The 18059-nt window shown below is 56.4% G+C and overlaps 1 protein-coding gene across 1 annotated transcript in view; it reads left to right on the forward strand.

Annotated features, from left to right (window-relative positions):
• Positions 1-18059, forward strand: part of SPTBN4 (spectrin beta, non-erythrocytic 4) — a 72437-nt gene that overhangs the window by 11049 nt on the left and 43329 nt on the right. The window contains exons 3-14 of the mRNA XM_023649766.2: positions 1775-1926; positions 3011-3184; positions 5727-5818; positions 6971-7051; positions 8235-8350; positions 10084-10196; positions 10290-10477; positions 10552-10669; positions 10938-11096; positions 11920-12222; positions 13042-13192; positions 16586-17531. Coding sequence (XP_023505534.2) covers positions 1775-1926; positions 3011-3184; positions 5727-5818; positions 6971-7051; positions 8235-8350; positions 10084-10196; positions 10290-10477; positions 10552-10669; positions 10938-11096; positions 11920-12222; positions 13042-13192; positions 16586-17531 — 2593 coding nt within the window. The remainder of the gene's footprint in view (positions 1-1774; positions 1927-3010; positions 3185-5726; positions 5819-6970; positions 7052-8234; positions 8351-10083; positions 10197-10289; positions 10478-10551; positions 10670-10937; positions 11097-11919; positions 12223-13041; positions 13193-16585; positions 17532-18059) is intronic.

Genomic DNA, 18059 nt, shown 5'->3' on the forward strand with positions numbered 1-18059 from the left:
GTGTGGACATGGCACCGCTTGGCAAGCCATGCTGTGGCAGGCGTCCCACGTATAAAGCAGAGGAAGATGGGCACGGATGTTAGCTCAGGGCCAGTCTTCCTCAGCAAAAAAAAAAAAAGAGGAGGATTGGCAGATGTTAGCTCAGGGCTAATCTTCCTCAAAAAAAAAAAAAAAAAAAAACCCACAGTGAGATACTACCTCACACCCACGAGGATATCAAAGCACCGGAAAATAACAAGTGGTGGTGAGGATGTGGGGAAATTGAATCTCTCGTATATTGCTGGTGGGAATGTAAAATGTTGCAGCCACTTTGGAAAATAGTCTAGCAGTACCTCAAAAGGTTAAGCAAAGGTTACCATTAATCCAGTCATTTCATTGCCACGTCTATTATATACTCAAGACAGTTGAAAACATGTGTCCACACATGTTTGTACCTGAATGTTCATAGCAGCATCATTCACCCCAAAGTGAAAACAACCCAAATGTCGGTCAGTTGATGAATAGGTAAGTAAAACGTGGCATAGCCATGCAATGGAATATTATTTGGCCATAAAAAGGAATAAAGTACTGATACAACGTGGGTGAACCTTGAAAACATTATGCTGAGTGAGAGAAGCCAGACACACAGCCGGCCGTATATTATATGATTCCATTTACATGAAATGTCCAGAATAGGTCAATCCATAGCAACAGAAAATACTTCAGTGGTTGCGTAGGGCTGGGAGAAGGGGGGATGGGGAGTGACGGCTGCTGGGCACAGGCTTTCTTCTTGGGGTGATGAAGATCTTCTGATATGAGTTAGTGGTGGTGGCTGCACAACTCTGTGAATATACTAAAAAACACTGAATTTACATGTTTAAAGGGTGAATTTTATAGTATGTGAATTATAGCTCATACTTAAGGTGTTACTTAAAAGAAAAGATGGTAAGAGAGGTCCCAAACAATTTCTTTGTAAGCAAGTCAGGCAGAAGTTGCACACGTTCTTCCTCTCCCATTGGTGGTCATGCGCCCACTCCTCGTCCTAGGCTTGGGCATCGTCTGGCTGGCAGGCCACCTGCTGCAGAGGAGGAGATAGGTTCCTGCCCTCAGGGAGCCTCCAGTCTAGCATATTCCTTCCTCTTCATTCCCCATAGCCTGCCAGTTGCCAGGTCGTACTTTTCCATCTCTAGATAACTCTCCAATATGCTCGCTTCTCCCGTGCCCACGGCTCTGCCCTCATCCGGCCTCGCCCTCCCTCTCCTGGGTCCCTTCCCCCGTCTCCTCCCTGAGCTCCCAGCTGCCATTCTTGCCTGGTGATCCACCCTCCCCACAGCAGCTGGAGATATTCCTGAAACAGAACTCTCCTCCTGGCCCTCCTCCTCCTTAACCTTCCATGGCTCCCTAGTGTACTATCTGTGCCCCCGCAAAACTGAACTCTGACGGAAGGGCTCTGCCTGTAGTCAGAGCCTAGAACAGCGCAGGGCACACAGTAGGCGCTCACATATTTATTGGAAGAATGAACAGAGCCGACGAGGGTAGGAAGCATAGGAAACAGGGAAGGCTTCCTGCAGAAGTGGTAGCTCAGGAGAACTTCAAAGGACTGGGAGGCTGTCCTCATGTGGGCTGGGGAGAGGAGGGGATGGCGCCCCAGGTAGGCGGAGCCACTGGCGTAAAGATCTAATGGTTGCGAAGAGCTGGGCCTGAACAGGGTTTGGTGGGCGGTGGAGGGCTAGGGTGGAGCTGGAAGGGGGAGCGCCCGGGGTAGGGCCGGGGCTCTTTAGGACCTGTGCTTCAGATGAGCGGGAGGCCGTGCAGAAGAAGACGTTCACCAAGTGGGTGAACTCGCACCTCGCCCGCGTTGGCAGCCACATCGGGGACCTCTATGCGGACCTCCGGGACGGCTTCGTGCTCACGCGGCTCCTGGAAGTGCTGTCTGGGGAGCAGCTGGTGAGGGGGCCAGAGGGGCTGGGGCAAGAGGGTGGCCCTTGGGTCTGGGGCTGGGCTCCCCCGGGGGCGGGGCGAATGGATGGGTGGAGCGTCCTGGAAGGGCGGGACGGTAAGAGGCCCCTCCTCCCTGGTGGGCGGGGCTCTGGCACCGCTTGGTTGTGAGTTGCCTGGGGGCATGGCTGGGAACAGAAACCGGATTCCGTGAAACTTGAGGACCCTTGTTCGGCCCGGACTCTGGACTTGGGTGGGGCTCCATCGGAAGGGATGGGGGTGTAGGACAAGGCAGAGCTTTGTTAGAAGGGACTGGCCTGGTAGTGCGCTTGCAAGGGGCATGGCTTTAAAACAGGAGCAGAACTCTGTTGCAGGGGGTCTATGGAAGAGGGTCCGATTGTCATCAGAAGGGGGAGGTCGTGGGGGTCTGGGGGACCAGAAGGGTCTGTTGTCTGGCTGTGGCTTGTTGTATGGGTTGCAGCTGTATTTCTGGGCTTGGATGGGGCTTCATCGCGAAGAGTGGGATTGTGATGAAGCTAGAGATTCATTAAAGGACCAGAGCCTGGAGCTCAGGAAGTCGTGAGGGGCATGGCTACACAACAGGAGCCAACGCCATTGGAAGGAATGGAGCTATAAACTAGGGGAGAGTCCTGGGGCGGGGCGGGGCTTGGTGGGAGTGGGCGTGGCTCCAGGCGGGGCCCGGGAAAGGGAGGCAGCGAGGCGTGTGGCCAGGGAACTAGTGGCAAAACTTTGGTGGCCTGCGTCAGAGATCCCGTGGAAGGGGCAGGATTATGGCTGCAGGTGAGAGCGGGGCTTCGTGAGAAGAGGTGTGGTTATCAGGTCGGAGGTGGAGCTTCAGTTGAAGGGGCGGGGCCAGGAACTTGAATAAACCGTGCAAAGACTTGATTCTTGAACAGGTCTGGCTGTGGGTAGGGGCAGGACTTCTTTTGAAGGATCCGGGTCCTGGGTCTTTGATAAGACTGAAGGGGCGTGGCCTGGCTCGGACATCCAGGGGGCGTGGCTATGAGGAGGGCTTCTTCGAAAGGGGTGGGGCTGAGGGCTTCTGGGTCTCCCAATACCCCTGCCGCCCTAGCCGAGACCCACGCGCGGTCGCATGAGGATCCACTCGCTGGAGAACGTGGACAAGGCGCTGCAGTTCCTGAAGGAGCAGCGCGTGCACCTGGAGAACGTGGGCTCGCATGACATCGTGGATGGGAACCACCGGCTGACCCTGGGGCTGGTCTGGACCATCATCCTGCGCTTCCAGGTGATCCCCAAGTGACCCCATCCCTGCGTCCCCCGCAAAGGGGCCTTAGGAGGGTGTCCCTCACCCACTCATTCATTCATTCATTCATTCATTCCAAAAATATTCCTAATATGCCAGGAACCCCATTGCAGGTGGTGGCAATGAAAATAATAATTAAAAAAAAGATCGTTATCACCACCATTACTCTAATCATCATTTGTATATTTTTTACTCTGTTTCAGGCACTGTTCTGAGCACTTGGCATTTAATACATACAACAGCCCCATAAATTAGATACTATTTATTATCCCATTTTACCAATACGGAAGCTGAAGCCCAGAGAGGTGAAGTAATATGCTCAAGGTCACACAGCTAGGTAGTGGAGCTGGAATTCAAATCCAGGCAATCTTCACTATTTTTTGGTCTTTATGGAGCTTACGTTGTGGTGGAGTAGACGGACAATAAACAAAGAGACAAATGCATAAACAAGACATGTATGGGAAAAGGACCCATTCTAGGCAGAGAAGTAAAAAGAATGATGCAGGAAAAAATAGATTATGATAAAGTGGGAAAAGAGATCTAAAATATCAGGTAGATGGTGTTGAGGTTTTAGCCTTGGTGGTCAGAGGAGGGCTCTCTGAGAAGCTGATAGCTGAATGACATACGAAGATGAAGGGAGAAAGCACTCTAAGCCGGGGGCACAGCAGATGCAAAGGCCCTGAGGTGGGAACAAGCTTGGCATGTTGGAGATCCAAGGAAGACCAGTATGGCTAGAGTGTAGGAGGCAAGAGGAGGACGGGGAGGAGATGAGAACAGAGCAGTTGGCAGGGCCTGAGTCACCTGTGATTAGCGGTTTGGATTTTACTCTGTCTGAGATGGCAAGAGACGGCAGAGTTTGATCAAGAGGAGGGACATAATCGGATTTAGAAGGATCCCTATGGATTGAGGGTGGTCACCAAATTTGAAGGCCGGGAGCCCAGGGAAGAGACTGGAGCTGGACCAGGGTGGGGCCATAGGGAGGTGAAGCAGGGGCAGGTAGGAAAGATGCTCAGGACGGGGAGTGGACACTCTGTGGGGAAGCAGAGGGGGAGGGAGATGTTTGGGCCGAGACTCAGGGCTCTGTGGCCTGGGGACCGGGGGATGGTGGGCCCCCCTGAAACAGGGCCAGGACGGAGGAGCAGATGTGGGGTAGACACTGAGGCCAGTTTGGGACGTGGTGGTTGTGAGGGGTTGGGGACATCAGAGGAAGCATTTAGGGGTCCCCTGGATCCTGGGAATGGAGCTCAGGGGAGGGGTGGCGACTGGAGACAGGTATGGGGGTTGTCGGTACAGCATCGGGCAAGGAGACGGCGGACGTGGGGGCTCCCCGCTGGCAGCTGGAGCCATGCACGACGGGCTGGGAACTCCCGGGAACCGAATTCTCTCCCTCGGAACCCAAATGCCAAACTCAGCTCTTGAGTCCAGGGCCCAAGTCTCGAACGCCCACCTGAGGCTCTCGAACCAGCAGGTTTGGTTTCTTTGTCCTGAGGCCTCTCTCCTTGCCTTGCAGACGGCTGCCTTGTCTCCGCATCGCCACATAGTCTTTTCTCTGTGTGTGCACATCCCTAGGGTCTCTTCCTCTTATGAGGACACCAGTCCTACTGGATTAGGGCTCCGCCCTTAATGACCTCATTTAACCTTTATCACCTCCTTAAAGTCCCCTTCTCCAAATGCGGTCACATTGGGGGTTAGAGCTTCAACTTAGGAATTTTAGGGGCACACGATTCAGTCCGTAACAGGGGGAGACAGTAAACCAGATGAGTAAATAAAACATCTAGGTGGTGATCCGTGATAGTAAGGCAGGAAGGAGGATGTGAAATTGGGGTGCGCATATTGAAATTTAAAATCAAGTGGTTGGTGAAGGCCTCCCGGAGAGGGTGACATGTGAGTGAGTAAAGGTCTCAAGGAGGGGTGGAGCCGTCTGGGCACCTGGGGGAAGGATGTCCCAGCAGAAGGAACAGCCAGTGCAAAGGCCCTGAGGTGGGCGGATGCTGGTGAGTTAGTGAAGAGGACAGCAGGTCTCTGGAGTGGAGTGAGCTGTTGAAGATGCGGTCAGACACGTCATGAGGAGGGATCTTGGGGACTTTTACTCTGAGTGAGATGGGGCCACGGAGTGTGTCAAGGTTAGGAGGCACGTGATCTGATTTGGGTGTTCACAGGGTCTCCGTCTCGGCCGGATGCGGAACAGACTGTGGGGGTGGGGGCAGGGAGACCAGCATGGAAGCCACTGCACTAGCCCAGGCGGGAGATGATGGTGGCTTGGCTTGGATCAGGGAAGTGGCCCAGATGCCAAGGAGGAAGACTTCTCTGGAAACTGAGGCCCTAATCTACAACCACCTCCCCCAATTGTGGACGTCCTGGCCCCCTCGAGAACCCATCTTCACCTTCCTGAACCCCTACCCCCAGCCCAACCCTGCCTCTCCCCGTCTTCCTCTGTCACCTGCCACCCTCCCTGGCAGTGGGGTGGGGGTATCTCCCAGCCTCAGCTCTTCAGACCCCAGCAGCCACGTTTGTATCCTCACAGATTCAAGTCATCAAAATCGAGACTGAGGACAACAGAGAGACGCGCTCTGCCAAGGACGCGCTCCTCTTGTGGTGTCAGATGAAGACAGCTGGGTAAGCGCCGCCCCCCCCCCCCCGACCCCTCCCAGCGGGGAGGCCTTAACCTCGGGGGTTCCTTCTGGGACAAGAGTGCAAGGGGCAGCCCGAGTCCTCAGTGTCAGAGGTCACATCTGAAGCTGACAAACTGGTAAATAAAATACGTCCACTCTGCGGACCTTGACGAATAAGCCTGTGTCACAATCCGGAGGCCAGGTTCAAATTTAGAACTCAGGCTCCTCAGAGAACTGGAAATGCTGGAAAGGGGTGGACTGTCTCCAGCCCTCCAGCCTGCTCCCTTCTCTCTCCCTTCTCATCCTGCCCCTCGAGAGGCCTCCTGTGTCCCTGTGTGGCACCCCCAGCCCTGGTCCCGAGCTCTGGCCACCTGCCCCTGAGAGCAGCTACCCCCAGCCCAGGAGGGCGCACCCCAGGGGCTCGGGCAGCTCGCCTCGGGGGTCAGGGTCCTGGGACCTTCAGTGGGGTTGAGAAGGGGCATGCACAGACTCTGGGCATGGCCCCTGGACCCCCAATGCTCGGCCCTGTGGGGAGGGGCAAGGCCTGGAACTCCAGTGCCCTCTGGAGAGCAGCCCCTGGGAGGAAGGAGGGAGGGGGCGGGTGTGGACCGAAACTGGGCTTCATCCTTCTGGAGCTGTCTGGCTGGCTTGCAATGATATCTGCTTTTCTGTGTGTCTGTCTTTACCTCTGTGTCTGCTTTTCCTTCTTCCTATCTCTCCATCTCTCTCTCCCTCCCTCCTTTCTTTCTTCCCCTGCCCCGTCTCTCTCTCCCCTCCCTTCTTTCCCCATCTCTGTCTATGTGTTGCTTTCACTCTGTCCCTTCCTCTCTCTTCCTTCTTTCCTTTTCTCCCTTCCTCCCTCTGCTCTCTCTCTTTTTTCTCCTCTCCTTTCTCTCTCTCAATCTCTCTGGCTGTCTTTCCATCTCCCTGGTTATCTATCTATCCATCCATCCATCCATCATCTATCTGTCTATCTATCCATCCACCCATCATCTATCTATCTATCTATCCATCCACCCATCCATCCATCCATCCATCCATCTATATCTATCCATCTATCTATGTCTGTCTCTCCCTCCCTTCCTCTCTCCCTTCCTCCCTCTTTCCTCCTGACTCTTTCCATCTCTGTCTCTGTCTCTCCTTTCCGCACTGCCAGCTACCCTGAGGTAAACATCCAGAATTTCACCACCAGCTGGCGGGACGGCTTGGCCTTCAATGCCCTCATCCACCGGCACAGGTACCCCCTGGCCTGGGGCAGCCCCACCCTGTCCTGCCCCCTACCCCCCATCCCTCAGGGACACATGTATGTACATGTGTGTATGGATGACACGCACAGACACAAGGACCCATCCCTGCATCTCTGTGCACACACGCACGTTGCCCTTCACACACATGCCCTCCACACTTACACACAGGTGCACACACCCACCTGGACCCCTGCACAGGCCACATACCCTGTGCACACATGGAAACCCGTGCACTCTGGCACAAATAGGTGCACACACGCAGATACTCATGCGCGTACAGCCTGCGCCTGCTGCTTAGATGCCCCCAGGGTGGGGGGCTCACTCCCCCGTGGATGGCCCGCTCTTCCTTCCGTTAGAACGTCCTTCCTTAAGGTGAGCCCCCCGAGGACCCTTCTGGCTCCCGGCACGCCCTCCTATTCATACCTCAGGGCCTGGCGCTGAACTGGCTGAGGGTGGGCACCCAGACAAGTGACATCCACATCGTGATTGTCCACATGACAGATGGGGGAAACTGAGGCTGAGGCCTGGAGGCTGGGAGGGCCTTGCTCTGCTGTGGCGGAAGCCAAACCCCACTTTTTCTGCTGTGGACACACAGTCACTTACAACCCTTGGCCCGTCACACATGCACACGAGGAGACCCAGCCCCACCTCCACACCCAGAAACTCACAAGCCGTAACCGGGGTCATGCCAATGATGGTAGCAGTTACGGAGTGCTTTCTGTTCTAAGTGCCTTCCCATAGGTCATTTAATATTCAGTGACCCCATGAGGCAGATGCTGTTCTTCTCCCCATTTTACAAATGAGGAAACTGAGGCACAGTGAGATGAAGTAGCTCACGCAGAGTGACAGCAGAAATGGCCGAGCTGGGGTTCGAGCCCAGGCGGGCTGGCTCCTTGCACTTCTGACAGCTACGTGGTACTGTCTGTACACGCCCAGGTAGACACGTGTGAGCCGTGAAGTCAGCCAACACGTGCCATCACGCAGTGCCCGCGCTCCCAGAGACACGCTGCACAGACGTGCACCAGCACACACAGCTTGCCCCTCTCGGGGTTGAGCCCCTCCTGCCCTCGCCCCGGGGGGCGGGGGAGCTCAGACAAGGATTTCTTTTGCCCGTTTGCCCCCCGTCGGCTCTGGAGCCTGCCTGCTGCCCGCCCACTCTGTGCCCCCACCCAGGCCTGACCTCGTGGACTTCAGCAAACTCACCAAATCCAATGCCAACTACAACCTGCAGAGAGCCTTCCGCACGGCCGAGCAGCACCTGGGGCTGGCGCGGCTGCTGGACCCGGAGGGTGAGCCTCGCCTGGCCCCGGCCCGGACCTCCCCTTGGGGCTCTCAGCCCCACTGCCGTCCCCAACTCAACTCCGTCCTACTGTAGCACCACCCCAAACCCCGAGGGCATTCCTGATCCCCGCTCCCTCCCAGCCCCCCCTCCTCACCTCCAGTCTCCCCCACTTCCCACCCCTACATACCTTACTTTCACCATCTCCATTGCTAACCGCAACCCCATCTCCATTCTTGTCTCCACCTGAAGCCCCTTGCCTTCCCCAACCCCATCCTCAATCTTCTCCCCCCAAACCCACCCCCCTCCGCTCCCCATAGCCCCAGCCCCACCGCCAACACCATCCTCAGCCCTGTCTCTAACACCATCCATCTCTCACCCCCAGCCCATGCCCATCATCATCCCCATCCCCAATTCCACTTCCACCCCCATTCCTATCCCCAGCCCAGCCCTGTGTCCATCCCCGTCCACAGCTCTGTCCCCAGCCCCAGCTCCTCTTCCATTTTCAGTCTGTCCCCAACCCGCGCCTGACTTGAGCCTCATGCCCAGCCCACGATCCCCCCGGCTCTGGCATAGCAGCCGCTCCCTTTGGCTGAGCCCCGCCTCTGTGCCGAGCATGTGGCTGGGAATTGTGTCCAAACCGTTCCCTTCATCCTCCCCCGACCTGGTTGGATAGAATTGATCCATCCTGTTCTAAATGATGGAAACGGAGACTCAGTGGTGCGAAGTCACTTGCCCAGCGTCATACTGAAATCCAGCGGACAGGAGTTTCTGATTCCAGCCTCCAGGGTCTTAGTCACCGTCTGCCCTCCCTCTGACAGCTGTGTTCTGTGCCCGCGTGGCGGGTGGCTAGTGGGTGTCAGCCCCATGAGGTGGGGAAGAGTAAGGGCCGAGGATGACGCTGTGCGTTCAATGGGTAGTTTGAAATGATAATCGGATTTCGTGGAGTTTCTCCCCCGTCAGGCCGTTCTTTCTAATTCTCGCAGTGTTCCTGGGTGGTAGACGCTGTGGTTCTGCCTAGAGGACCACTGGGGAAACAAAGCTCAGAGAAGTTAGGTCTATTTTCTAAGGACGTGCAGTGAGTAAGTGGCATTCACGCTCACGCTGTCACCAAAGCCTGTACACCATGCCTCATACCTCTTACGCCATTCATACGCTTAGGAGATATTTATTGAGCTCCTACTGTGTGCTGGGCATGGCAGGAACAGTGGTCAAAAAGACGGACGTAGCCCTTGTCTTCACGAAGCTCAAACTCTAGATAAGGACGTAATCACATGAGTGAATATTTAATTACGAATTATAGTAAGTTCAAGGAGAAAATGATAAGATGCTATGAGCAAGAATAACAGGAAGAGACTAACTCTAGAAAGGGCGAACAGAGAGGCTTGTCTGAGAAAATTTAAGTTGAATTGCACCCTGAAGGATGAGTGGGAGTAAAGCACACAGAAGAGGGAACAGTGTTGAAGACATTGAGAACAGCATGTGCAAAGGTCCTGAGGTGGAAGGTAGAAGGTTGTGCTCAGGAAAAAAACTAGATAATTTCTCTCTGGTGGTTTATAAATGTCAGGCACTATTGAATCCCATGAGGCAGATCCCCATTTGGCGGATACAAAAGCTGAGGAACAGAGAGTTATCTTGCCCAAGTTCCCACAGATAGTAAGAGTGGGGGTTCTCCCTCTGTGCACCCAATCCTTCTGTCAGAGTGCTAACCACCTTGCCCTCCCACTCTTCTTTATCCCCCAGATGTGAACATGGAGGCTCCAGATGAGAAATCCATCATCACCTATGTGGTCTCTTTCTACCACTATTTCTCCAAGATGAAGGCTCTGGCCGTGGAGGGGAAGCGGATTGGGAAGGTCTGAGGAGCCAAGAATGGGGTGGGCGGGAGCCTGAGAACCCAGTGGGGGCGTCTCTGGAGGAGGCCGACTCGTCTTCCTGTGCCGGGTCAGGTCCTGGACCAGGTGCTGGAGGTGGGGAAGATTATCGAGCGCTACGAGGAGCTGGCGGCCGAGCTGCTGGCTTGGATCCACCGCACCGTGGGCCTCATCAGCAACCAGAAGTTCGCCAACTCACTGAGCGGGGTGCAGCAGCAGCTCCAGGCGTTCACGGCCTACTGCACGCTCGAGAAGCCCGTCAAGTGAGGCCCAGCTCAGGAGGGAGGGTGGCAGGTGGAGGGATGGGGGCGGGGCTCCTGAGCGCAAGCCCCCTCAGGTTTCAGGAGAAGGGGAACCTGGAGGTGCTGCTCTTCAGCATCCAGAGCAAACTGCGTGCCTGCAACCGTCGCCTCTTCGTGCCTCGGGAGGGCTGTGGCATCTGGGATATCGACAAGGTGAGGCTGAGGATGTGGGCGAGAGGCTGGGCTGCTCTGGGCAGTTGTGTAGATTGTGCACTGCTCAAGGGAGCCGTTCACATTGTGGACATCAAGGATTGGATGTTCATTCTGACAGTTTCCCGGCAGTCAAGGATCCTGAGGAAGCAACATTTTTTTCCAATTTGCACAGAGGTGCCGTGAGTGCCGGGAGTGACCTCAGCCAGAGGAGCCAGGGTTATTAAGCTGTGGGGAGTTGGAGTCTGACTGCCTCCTCCTGTCTCCCTAGGCATGGGGCCAGTTGGAGAAGGCGGAACATGAGCGGGAGGCTGCCCTTCGGGCCGAGCTGATCCGGCAGGAGAAGCTGGAGCTACTGGCCCAGAGGTTCGACCACAAGGTGGCCATGAGGGAGAGCTGGCTGAATGAGAACCAGCGCCTGGTCTCCCAGGTACCGGGCGTCGGGCTTGGCTCCGGGCGAAAGGGAGGGAGGGTGGGGCTGACGGCCCTTGAACCAGAGAGGGAGACTTGATCTCCTAGGCAACAGAGACCTGTTGGACTAGTCTCCTAGGTGACAAGTGAGGGCTGGAGGGGAGAATTGATCTCCTAAGGGATTGATGGGGAGAGGGGAGCAGGCCTGGTCTCCAGGGTAACAGGAGGGTGAGGCTGGTCTCCAGGGTGACTGGAGAGGACAGAATTTGTCTCTTCAGAAATAGGGAGAGTATTTAATTAGACTCTTAAGTGACAAGGGAGATTGTATCTGGTGTCCAGGGTAACCCAGGAGGATAGAATTGGTCTCCTAAGTAACGGCATAGGGTAGGTCTGGTCCCCAGTCTCTAGGGGATTGGAAAGAGGGGCCTTTCTCCTGGGTGACAAGTTTAGAGTTAGAGTTGTAACAGGGAAGGCTGGGCTGGTCTCCAGGGTAACTGGGGATGGTGGGGCTGGTCTCCAGGGTGACAGGGGATGGTGGGGCTGGTCTCCAGGGTGACAGGGGATGGTGGGGCTGGTCTCCAGGGTGACAGGGGATGGTGGGGCTGGTCTCCAGGGTGACAGGGAAGGGTAGGGCTGGTCTCCAGGGTGACAGGGGATGGTGGGGCTGGTCTCCAGGGTGACAGGGGATGGTGGGGCTGGTCTCCAGGGTGACAGGGAAGGGTGGGCCTGATCTCCTGGGTAACAGGAGCCGGGGAGGGACTTTCCAGGGTCACACAGGGTCAAGGTAGCAGGTAAACTGCTGAGGCAACATGAGTGAGTGTCTGTGGCCTGTCCCACCCCAGGACAACTTTGGGTATGAGCTTCCGGCAGTGGAGGCAGCCATGAAGAAGCATGAAGCAATCGAGGCGGACATCGCAGCCTATGAGGAGAGGGTACAGGGCGTGGCGGAGCTGGCCCAGGCATTGGCAGCAGAAGGCTACTATGATGCACGGCGGGTAGCGGCCCAGCGTGACAGCGTCCTGCGCCAGTGGGCCCTGCTGACCGGGCTGGTGGGTGCCCGGCGGACGCGGCTCGAGCAGAACCTGGCCCTGCAGAAGGTCTTCCAGGAGATGGTGTACATGGTGGACTGGATGGGGGACATGCAGGTGGGGACCACACGGGGGCCGAGGATGGGCGAGGCGTTCCAGGAGGGGAGGGCAGCGACATAGACACTGAAAGAGTTGTCAGAGAGATGGAGGGGGAGGGGGAGAGAGACAGAAAGAGGGAAAAAGAAAGTCAGGGAGACAAAGAGAAAGAGTGAGAGATAGAGACAGAGAGAGACAGAGAGGCAGAAAAAGAGTGAGAAAGAGAGACACATAGGAAAGTAGAGAGAGATAAAGACAGTGTCAGGGACAGACAGAGACAGAGAAATTATTCCAGAGGAAGATGGTGACAGTTTGAGAGGTAGAAAGAGAAATCAGAGAAAGAGAGAGCTCGAGAAGCAGACACAGAGTTAGCGATGGAAATCTAAACGGCTACAGGGAAAGACACATAAGAAGATGGATCCATCTGACAAAGAGAGAGACCCACCTGAGATAGACAGATACCGAGGGAGATGGAGATGAGAAGGATGGAAGCAGAGAGAGACACAGACACACAGAGAGACGTGGAGAGAAAGAGACACGGGTAGAGATGCAGACGACAGAGGGAGAGATGGAGACGGAGAAGTGTAAACGAGCTCGAGGTGGAGGCAGAGAGAGACAGAAGATAGAGACGGAGACACCGTCGCAGAGCCAGAGCCCAGAAATGCGGAGATGATGAGAGAGACAGACATGGGAGAGGTGATGACGGGTAAGGAGACCGAGACGGAGATCAGAGTTCAAGTAACGGTGCAGAGGAGCAGAAGGCTGGCCGGGCAATGGGGGCAGAGGGGGTGGCCTGAGGACCAATGCCAAAAACACACTGGGTGCCGCCCGGTGTCATAGGCTCAGCTGCTGTCCCGGGACTGCGGGCAGCACCTGGTGGAGGCAGAGGACCTGTTGCAGAAGCACGGACTGCTGGAGGGGGACATCGCTGCCCAGAGCGAGCGGGTGGAGGCGCTCAACGCGGCTGCCCTGCGTTTCTCCCAGCTGCAGGGTGAGTCTGGGGTTGGGGATTGGGGTGCAGACTTCCAGGGCTGGTGCTAATAGGAGCAGAAGGACTCCTGAGAGACAGAAGGAAGGAGTGAGCTCCCTGTCTTTGGAAGCATCCAAGCACAGACTAGGAGCACACTCCATCGGGGGAATTAGCATCTTGAGTGGGAGGTTGAGCCACACGACTGCTTCCTGCTTTGAGATTCTGTAGTAACAGCTCACATTTATTGAGTGCTTGTCATATGCTAAGCCCTGACAGCTGGATCTCAGTGACTATCATGAAAGGAGTGTGTAAGCAGTAAGTGCTGGAAACTCGGTGCAATTAGCTTAAGGAGGAAAGGAGAATGTATTGGCCGATATAACTAAAATATCCAGGGAGGGGTGGGTTGGCTTCAGGCAGGGCTGGATCCAGGGGTGGTTCAATGATGCTTTTAAGACTCCATCTCTCTCCTCCTCTAGTCTCTATGTTTGTGGCACTGTTGGGCAGTGGTGTCAGTCTGGGATCATTCAGCCCCACGTTTACATCCCAGCAGCTTAGCAGACCCACCAGGAAGACAGGCTCCTCTTCCCCAATAGTTCTGATAAAAGGTCCAAGGAGCGCGTTCATTGGCCCACTGTGGGATCCATCCTCATGGCTTGGCCAAACATCGTGGCCCCAGGCTATAGAGTGATCTATCTGGCCTACAGTGGGGTCAGCTCCCTCTAAAGACATGGACTGAGAAAGAGGAGGCTGGGCCGCCGTTACCAGCAGCAGGCGCGTGGATGCTGTGGAGCAAAACCCAGACTGGCTCTAAGAAGTTTCTCATTTTACTGATGTCGATGCCCTCCAGCCTGAGACCACGAGGAACCCCCTGTGGTCAAACCAAGTCACGTTTGTGGGCTCCTTGCACACACCGTGGGGAACCACGGGGCGTCTCAGTAGGAGGGCGTTGAGGGGGCTTGTTCTGATATGCGGGCTCGTGTTAGATGACTCGGGCATGATTTCATGCATAATTTTGCTGTGGACCGGAGGCTGTCAGGAAGCGGGGGTAATAAGATGATTGTACATCTTAATCATTTTTCTCCAGGTGGTGGGAGGAATGGAAGTTGGCAGTGGTCACTCACTCTGGCTGGGTGAGGGGGATAGGTGGCCATTTTTGTGGTTTGCACAGTGACCTTGTTTTTGCGTGTGCTCAGATGTGATTATGGAGTGGGCTTGTTTTTGTCCCACTCCCTCACGGTCGCTGAGTGGTCTTGTCTGAAGTTGGGGCCCCGGGAAGCTGTGCGTGCTCGCTGTGAGCGCTGACAGCCGTCAGAGCTGCATTTGTCTTTCTCACTGATAAACAGCGAGAGGCCCAGAGCCGCAGAGCTGCTAAGAGGGCTTTGAGGCCGGTCTGTCTCGCTCCTTATTGGAGGCGCGGCCCTATGGAATCACGGAGCATTGTTTGAAAAAGAAGAGCCGATCTGGCTTGCAGGATGGTGGGGAAATTTCTTACACTCTTGGGCTGAGTCATGTCCTCAGAACAAGTGTTGAGGTCTCCTCCTCCCATCCCTGGCGCGGGCATCCCCATCCTGGCTCAGCCCCTGTCACCCACATCACAGCCCCAGGAGACACCCTCTCCTTCTTATGGATGTTCGTCCCAGGAGGCTCCTGGGAGATCTTCCTGTGCGATCTCGGCACCTGGTGACAACCAACAGCACCTTGATTACAGCAAAGAGGCTAGTGTGTGTTGTCATGGCAACCGGAGGTGGCGCCGCCTGATGAATGGTCCAGAGTGTGGCCTCCTGATCTGCCATTTCTTAGCTCATCCTGGGCAAGGGTCTTCCCCGCTCAGAGCCTCAGTTTCTTCTTCTGTAAGATGGGGCTAGTAAGGATACTGAGCTCATAGGATGGCTGTGAGGATGAAATGACACTGTGTCAGCGTAAGGGCTGGATACGTGGACGCTGTTGTTTATTCTTTAGTTAGATGGCTTGGTATTCGGGTCAATTTCAGTGAGCGTCCAGAATTACAGAAATCCCGTATGCCATCTAGGGCAGTGTCTCTCACACTGTTTTGACCCAGTAAGAAATGCATCTACCTCACGACCCAGAGTTCACAGGCACACAGGCACGCACACTGACGCAAAGGTTTTGTAAAACAATACTTCCCCTTGGGTGTGGCATTATGATATTTTCTATTCCTTCTACTTTATTCCATTAAAGAAATGCTGGCCGTGACCCATTAATTCAATTTCATAGTTCTCCAGTCACAACTAGAGGTGTAGGAGGAAGGTGAAATGTTTGAATGAAAAAGAGAGTTCTGGTCATCACTGGGGTTAATGGATAAGGCAACAGTGGATGGGAGAGGGGACCCAGAAACATGGCTTAAGAGTAGAGAAGTTTGGGGCCGGCCCAGTGGTGCAGCCGTTAAGTTCACACGCTCTGCTTCAGCAGCCCTGGGTTCCCTGGTTTGGATCCTGGGTGTGAACCTGTGTACTGATTATCAAGCCATGCTGTGGCAGGCCTCCCATGTATAAAGTAGAGGAAGATGGGCACGGATGTTGGCTCAGGGCCAATCTTCCTCAGGCGGGGGGGGGGGGAGGATTGGCAGCGGATGTTAGCTCAGAGCTAATCTTCCTTAAAAAAAAAAGAAAGAAAGAAAAGAGTAGAGAAGTTTGAGGCCCCACCCTGTGCCATAGTGGTTCAGTTTGCATGCTCCACTTTGGTAGCCCAGGGTTTGCAGGTTCAGATCCTGGGTGCAGACCTACACACCACTCATCAAGCCATGCTGAGGTGGCATCCCGCATGCAAAGTGGAGGAAGATTGGCACAGATGTTAGCTCAGGGACAATCTTCCTCAAGCAGAAAGAGGAAGATTGGCAACAGATGTTAGCTCAGGGCCAGTCCTCATCGCCAAAAAAAAAAAAAAGAAAAAGAGTAGAGAAGTTTCATTTGGTCCAGTTTTGAAGGAAACACAATTTACACTAAAATACACAGATTCTAGGATTCTCTGAATCTCCATTTCTATCCATTATTCGATCAATAAGTCACCATTTTCACTAGGCTACTGCTTTGGGCTCCACCCTGTGCTGGGCAGTGGTGGGGACACGGTGTGACGGACACAGCCCCAGGCCCTGCTCTCATGGGGCTCCCAGTCCAGTGGGGGAGACAGAACTGGCAGCGACCGCCCAGAGGGGTCAGGGCTGAGTTGAGGGCGTCCCAGGCAGAGTGGTCGCGGCGGGGATGGGGGAAGCGGAGTAGCCTGGGAGAGCCAGAGAAGGCGCCTGCTCCAGACCTTGGGTGTCAGGGAAGGCTGCCTGGAGGAGGGGACGCGGAACCTGGCACCTGATGAAATCAGGCCAAGGCCTGGGCAGCACCACCCTCTCTCGGGCGCACCTGGCCCGTGCCCAATCCGGGACCCCCCCTTCTCCTGGCCCAGGCTACCAGCCCTGCGACCCGCAGGTCATCTGCAACCGCGTGAACCACGTGCACGGCTGTCTGGCGGAGCTGCAGGAGCAGGCGGCGCAGCGGCGCGCGGAGCTGGAGGCCTCGCGGAGCCTGTGGGCGCTGCTGCAGGAGCTGGAGGAGGCCGAGAGCTGGGCCCGCGACAAGGAGCGCCTCCTGGAGGCGGCGGGCGCCGGCGGCGGCGGCGCGGCGGGCGCGGCGGGCACGACCGACGGTGCCCACGACCTGTCCAGCACCGCGCGCCTCCTGGCCCAGCACAAGATCCTGCAGGGCGAGCTGGGTGGGCGGCGGGCGCTGCTGCAGCAGGCGCTGCGGCGCGGCGAGGAGCTGGCGGCGGCGGGGGGCGCCGTGGGCCCGGGCGCCGAGACGGTGCAGCTGGCGGGCCTGGCGGAGCGCGCGGCGAGCGCGCGGCGGCGCTGGCAGCGGCTGGAGGAGGCGGCGGCGCGGCGCGAGCGGCGGCTGCAGGAGGCGCGGGCGCTGCACCAGTTCGGCGCTGACCTCGACGGGCTCCTGGACTGGCTTCGCGACGCCTACCGCCTGGCAGCCGCGGGCGACTTCGGCCACGACGAAGCATCCAGCCGCCGCCTGGCCCGCCAGCACCGCGCGCTCACCGGGGAGGTGGAGGCGCATCGCGGCCCCGTGGGCGGCCTGCGGCGTCAGCTGGCCACCCTGGGGGGCGCCAGCGGCGCCGGGGCCCTGGTGGTGGCGCTGCAGGTGCGCGTGGTGGAGGCGGAGCAGTTGTTCACTGAGGTGACCGAGGTGGCCGCGCTGCGGCGCCAGTGGCTGCGAGACGCGCTGGCTGTCTACCGCATGTTCGGCGAGGTGCACGCGTGCGAGCTGTGGATCGGCGAGAAGGAGCAATGGCTGCTCGCCATGCGTGTCCCGGATTCGCTGGACGACGTCGAGGTGGTGCAGCACCGGTGAGCGCGCGCTCGTGGGGCTCCCGGGTCCCCTTGCTCGCGCGCACAGTCTCGCCTTTGTGGGTTCAACAGTTCCCATTTTCGCTCTGCTGGAACCAGGGCTTCCGGTAAAATGGGAATGACATTAGTCCCGACCTCACGGGCTTGTGGCCAACAGTAAAATGAGTTAATACGTGTAGACAGGTTCACGGCATTCCGGGAGCGTTTGCTATTATTACTATGAGGCGTGTATTCACTTGGCTTGAAATTAACCTGAGGTCCTCCGGGGACATGCCAGCCTGGCCCCTCACCTGGGACTCGCACTGCCCCTGCACAAATGTCACCTCCCTAGCTAATAAGATAGCCCCGGCCCTTGTCATTTTCCCTCCCCTCACCCCGTTTACATTTCTTTATGGTCCTCACCACCCTGTGACACGTTAGATGCTGATTTCTAAGTTGGCTGACTTAGCGCTGAGTCATTAGGTTAGTGGGTGGACCCCCTGCTCCTCCCAGCATCTTGTTCATCCGTCCATTCATTTGACAGGTACT

The sequence above is a fragment of the Equus caballus genome, chromosome 10 (genome assembly GCF_041296265.1).
Source record: "Equus caballus isolate H_3958 breed thoroughbred chromosome 10, TB-T2T, whole genome shotgun sequence".
Lineage (NCBI taxonomy): Eukaryota > Metazoa > Chordata > Mammalia > Perissodactyla > Equidae > Equus > Equus caballus.